This window comes from Myotis brandtii, unplaced genomic scaffold (assembly GCF_000412655.1).
Source record: "Myotis brandtii unplaced genomic scaffold, ASM41265v1 scaffold1554, whole genome shotgun sequence".
Classification (NCBI taxonomy): domain Eukaryota; kingdom Metazoa; phylum Chordata; class Mammalia; order Chiroptera; family Vespertilionidae; genus Myotis; species Myotis brandtii.
The window spans coordinates 45,049-50,812 of record NW_005355638.1 but is presented as its reverse complement, the minus strand read 5'-3'; the positions used below and the strand labels follow the sequence as shown (position 1 = coordinate 50,812).

General features: G+C 50.1%; 1 protein-coding gene across 2 annotated transcripts in view; it reads left to right on the top strand.

Annotated features, from left to right (window-relative positions):
- Nucleotides 1-4,900, top strand: part of LOC102258975 (zinc finger protein 883) — a 25,331-nt gene extending 20,431 nt beyond the window's left edge. Inside the window, exons 1-3 of one of the 2 annotated variants that reach the window (XM_014536014.1) lie at nucleotides 524-717; nucleotides 848-971; nucleotides 2,443-4,900. In XM_014536014.1, coding sequence (XP_014391500.1) covers nucleotides 715-717; nucleotides 848-971; nucleotides 2,443-4,334 — 2,019 coding nt within the window. In that variant the 5' untranslated portion in view covers nucleotides 524-714 and the 3' untranslated portion in view covers nucleotides 4,335-4,900. Of the gene's footprint in view, nucleotides 1-523; nucleotides 718-847; nucleotides 972-2,442 lie in introns of those variants that run through there. The other variant, XM_014536015.1, reaches the window with a different exon arrangement.
- Nucleotides 4,901-5,764: the final 864 nt, after the last annotated feature.

The following is a 5,764-nucleotide window of genomic DNA, read 5'->3' as shown; positions in this document are numbered from 1 at the left end:
CACTCCCTACTGGGGATGTGCCCGCAACCAAGGTACATGCCCTTGACCGGAATCGACCCCGAGACCCTTCAGTCCCCAGGCCGACGCTCTATCCACTGAGCCAAACTGGTCTTGGCGCTGAGGTTGGGGTTTAAGGTGAAGGGTGATGCCATGTCTTTTGTGTCTTGGAGGGACGGGGAGACCACTGGGTTATTGCCTGACAAGACCAGTGTCACATCACTCACCCGTCTCTGTGGCCAGCTTCTCTCTCTAAGCCAGCGGTTCTCAACCTTCCTAATGCCGCGACCCTTTTATACAGCTCCTCATGTTGTGCTGACCCCCAACCATAAAATTATTTTCGTTGCTACTTCATAACTGTAACGTTGCTACTGTTATGAATCGTCATGTAAATATCTGATATGCAGGATGTATTTTCATTGTTACAAATTGAACATAATGAAAGCATAGCGATTAATCACCACCACAATATGTAATTACATATGTGTTTTCCGATGGTCTTAGGCGACCCCTGTGAAAGGGTCGTTCGACCCCCAAAGGGGTCGCGACCCACAGGTTGAGAACCGCTGCTCTAGGCAATGTTTGTGACACCCACTGTCTTAAAGACAAGAGGCATTTTGGCCGACATGCCAGGCCCAGAGCTCAGGTATCATCCACCTGCCCATCGGTGTTGAGGGAAGACACAGACTCAATGACTATAAGGAGAGAGCGACGCCGATGGTCCCAAGGCCTGGGCTCTTCTGTGATGTGGGGGCAGCGGAAGCAGGTGGACGTGGAGGGTGGGGGATACGACGAACTTGGATCCTAGGAGACAAGCTGATCGTGGACTGAACTGTCTCCATCACGACAGGATATGGACTTGGAGGACGTGGCCATCGCCTTCTCCCAGGAGGAGTGGGGGCTCCTTGATGCGGCTCAGAGACTGCTGTACTGCGAGGTGATGCTGGAGATCTTTGCGCTGGTAGCCTCCGTGGGTAAGACCCTCCCGTTCTCCCGGTGTCCTGAGGTGATCTTCTGCCTCCTCTTTTTGATTCCACGGGTATCTGTGTGTGTCCCACAGCTGGGCCATGGGCTCCGCGCATTTAAACCCACTTTCTTGTCGTACATGCTGGGCCTGCCAGTGCTGAGCCCGGCGGCGTGCCCTGAACAAGGAGTTCCCTGAATGCCCATGTGTGCCGAGCGGCTCTGGGCCCGTGCTGCTGCTCACCTCTGCTGTCTTTCATTAAGATTTGGATCAGGGGTCCTCAAACGATGGCCCGCGGGCCACATGCAAATACAAATATTGTATTTGTTCCCGTTTTGTTTTTTTACTTCAAAATAAGATAGGTGCAGTGTGTCTAGGCATTTGTTCATAGTTTCTTTTTAAACTATAGTCCGGCCCTCCAACGGTCTGAGGGACAGTGAGCTGGCCCCCTGTTTAAAAAGTTTGAGGACCCCTGGTTTGGATCGTTGGGGTGCCGGGTAGTCGTACAGTGGCGGTGCAGGGAGTTCCCCGGTTTTTCACAGGGTCGACATGTAAGCTTTATCTCAGAGGAGGCCTGGCTGCGCGTGACGTAAGGGCCATGTTCAGATCATACCAAGAACAGCACCTCCCCCCCTCCTGTGTCCAATAGCGTTTTGGTGCAAGTTCCATTGGCCCCACCTCATTTCTGCCTTTTCTTACCTGAACTTGACACTTTTCTCTGACTGGTCATTTCATCTGTGACTTCAGGCTTCAGGCTTCCTTCGTGTTTGCGGCCTCCTGACGCCACCTGTCCTTCTGCAGTGTTCTCCACCCTTGACTTAAGCATGTGTTAGGAGGTTTGCATACATCCTTACGTTGTCTTCAAATACCAGCTACTCATTTAATTTTATTGGGGAAAGGACACAATCAACCTTTTCCACAGCTTGCCCAGGTCACCAACAGACAAACTTTGCTGAGCGCTGTTAGGAGAGTGAGTTGGAGAACCTGCTCTTGTTCCACGTGCTGCAGGCCGTCTCGGTATTCCTTTCCCGGTGGGGTCTACCCAATTCTGTGATCTTCAGAGGACCAGTGCTGCATAGTAGCCTCTTTTTCAACCTGTTTCTAGGCCCCTTATTATTATTATTTTTTTAAAATATTTTTTTATTGATTTATTATTTTTTTTAATATTTTTTAATTGATTTCAGAGAGGAAGGGAGAGGTAGAGAGAGAGAGAGAAACATCAATGAGAGAATCACTGATGGGCTGCCTCCTGCATTCCCCACTCTGGGAACAGTCCACCACCCAGGCATGTGCCCTGACCAGGAATTGAACTGTTCCTGGCTCATAGGTCGATGCTCAACCACGGAGCCATGCAGCTCGGGCAAGGCCCTTACTTGTAGACAACCCCATGGAACCAGCGTATTATGTCTAACCTCTTGCAGTGGGACTTGCCCCTCCGACCAAAGTCCACAACCATCACCTCAGCAGTTGTCTGCTTTCAGGTTGCTGGCATAAAACGGAAGCTGACGAGACCCCTGGTGAGCAGAGCGTGTCTGTAGAAGGAGAGTCACCGGTCGGGGCGTCTGAGACGGCGCCGGCCGCCCAGAGGACCCACCCCTGTGAGCGGTGTGGCCCGGCCTTGAATGCTGTTCTGCACCTGACTGGGTGCCAAGCCGCAGACCTTGAGCAGAGAGCCTTCTCCGGTGACGCATGTGTGAGAGAATTCTGTTTCCCTGCAAACCCTCACCAGCAGCAGCGGGAAGCCAGTGCCGAGGAGCCCTGGGAAGGAGCTGTGGGCGGGGCCTCGCCTGTGACCAGGTGCAGCTTCTGCGTATCGGGGGCACCTTCCGCCTGTGGGAAGGTTGGGGAGGGCTTCCCAGCCACCCCAGGCCTTCAGCACCGGGCCCCTGGTGATCCTGAGGAGCCACACGATGGCAGTGAGAGCGGGCAGGCCTTTCCCAGCGGAGAAAATCGTCTCCGTTCAGGAGGATGTGAAAAAGCTGCCCGCCCAAACCAGAACCTTGTTCCACGGCAAAGCGTCTGTTCTGGAAAAGGGCTTTCTGAGTGCAGCCAGTGTCGAAAAGCCTTTAGACACATCTTTAACCTTATTCAACACAGAGGCGTTCACACCGAAGAGAAGGCTCATGAGTGTAGGGGTTATGAGAAGCCCTTCAGCGGAAGCTCTGACCTCAGCGAACACCAGAGCGGTCACACTGCAGAAGAACCGTGTGAGCGCAGTGTTTGTGGGAAATGCTTTAGACAGCGCACGAACCTCAGTCAACACCAAAGACTTCATTCTGGAAAAAGCACTTTTGAGTGTGGCGAATGTGGGAAATCTTTTCGCTTCAAATGCTACCTCCGCATACACCAGAGAGTTCACACTGGAGAAAAGCCTTACGAGTGTGGTGATTGTGGGAAGTCATTCAGCCAAAGCTCTGCCCTTTTTAAACACCAGAAAATCCACACTGGTGAAAAGCCATATGAGTGTAGGGATTGTGGGAGATGCTTTGCCTACAAATGTATCCTCATTAATCACCAGAAAGTTCACACTGGAGAAAAGCCGCATGAGTGTAGTAAATGTAGAAAGTCGTTTCGACGACGCTACCACCTTATTCAACACCTTCGCATTCATTCTGAAGCAAAGCCGTATGAATGGGGTGAGTCTGGGAAATCCTTTAGCGATACCTCCAGCTTCCTTCAACACAGTAGAAAAATACCTTATGGGTGTAGTGAATGTGGGAAATGTTTTAGCTGCAAATCTGACCTCCGTAGACACCAGAGAGTGCACACTGGAGAAAAGCCATATGAGTGTATTGATTGTGGGAAGTACTTTAGAGAAAGCTCTGCCCTCATTAAACACCAGAGAGTTCATACTGGAGAAAAGCCATACGAGTGTAGTCATTGTGGGAACTCTTTCAGCCAAAGATCTAACCTTGTTAAACACCAGAGAGTTCACACTGGAGAAAAGCCTTACGAGTGCAGTGATTGTGGGAAGTCCTTCCACCAACGCTCTGCCCTCACTCAACACCAGAGAGTTCACACTGGAGAAAAGCCATATGAGTGCAGTGATTGTGGGAAATGCTTTAGTATCAAATGTATCCTCATTAATCACCAGAGAATTCACACCGGAGAAAAGCCGTATGAGTGTAGTACATGTAGAAAATCGTTTAGGCAACACTCCCACCTTATTCAACACCTTCGCGTTCATTCTGAAGAAAAGCCTTATGAGTGTGGCAAATGTGGGAAATCTTTCAGCAATACCTCCAGCTTCCTTCAACACCTGAGTGTGCACTCAACAGAAAGGCCTTATCAGTGTAGTGAATGTGGGAAATCTTTTAGCTACAAATGTCACCTCATTAGACACCTGAGAGTTCACACTAGAGAAAAGCCTTGAGTGTAGATATTGTGAGAAGTCCTTCATCTGAAGCACTAGGCTCATTGAACACCAGAGAGTACACACTCATAACAGCCACATGCGTGCAGTGTTTGTGGGAAAGGTTTTAGGTAGAGATCTAACCTCGCTATTCACCAGAGAATTCATCCTGGAGAAAAGCCACATGAAGGTGGTGAATGTAAGAAATTCTTTAGACAACACCCCTGCCTTGTTTGACACCATTGAGTTCATTTGGCAAAAAAAACTCGATGAGTGTGGCAGATGTGGAAAATGTTCTAGCTAGAGGTCTGGCTTCCCTCAACACCAGGGAGTTCACACGGGAGAAAAGACCTTATGAGTGTAGTGTGTGTGGGAGATATTTTTGCTGCAAATCCCACCTCTTTAAACACCAGAGAGTTCAGAGTGGAGAACGTCCTTAAATGTGCAGAGGATGGTTTATTTCCTCACTCAGTGTAGCAGTACTGGAGGAGACGCTTTGAGAACTCTTCATCTGAATTTAAACTTTTTTTAGTGGAACATACACTGTGCTAGATCTCTCAACAGTTTCAGGTACAAGTGCATCTTTTTAAAATATTTTTATTGATTTCAGAGAGGAAGGGAGAGGGAGAGAGAGATAGAAACGTCAATGATGAGAGAATCATTGATCGGCTGCCTCCTGCACGCCCCCTACCGGGGACCGAGCCCACAACCCAGGCATGTGCCCTTGGCCGGAATCGAACCCGGGACCCTTCAATCCGCAGGCAGACACTCTGTCCACTGAGCCAAACTGGCCAGGACACAAGTGCATCTTTTTTTTTTTTTAATGTTTTTATTGATTTTAGAGACAGGAAAGGAGAGAGAGAGGAACATTGAAGAGAGAAACATCAACATTGATCGGCTCCCTCCTGGACGCCCCCCTTCCACCCTCCAGGGATCCATGCAGCCACCTGGGCATGTGCCCTGACCTCCCGGTGCACAGGTCAGCGCTTACCCACTGAGACGCTGGCCGGGCACCAGTGCACCTCCAGTGAGCTGCATTGCATTTTCTAAGCTGCCCAGGGCTAATACCGGACTGATGTCCATTTTTGTGGCTAAAGTACGGGGAGGATTACCTCTGTCACTTCTTTGTTTTTTTTAAATATATTTTTATTGATTTCAAAGAGGAAGGGGAGGGAGCTAGAAACATCAGTGATGAGAGAGAATCTTGGATCGGCTGCCTCCTGCACGCCCCCTACTGGCGATCGAGCCTGCAACCGGGGCATGTGCCCTTGACTGGGATTGAACCCGGGACCCTTCAGTCCACAGGCTGATGCTCTATCCACTGAGCGACACCGGCCAGGGCCTCTGTTCCTTCTGCTTGAGGAGGTTGTGAATACTCTGAGCCTTTGGCAGCATCCTCATTCCTTTGACTCTGACTAGAGAATGGACCCAACCCAACCGACAAGCGTTGT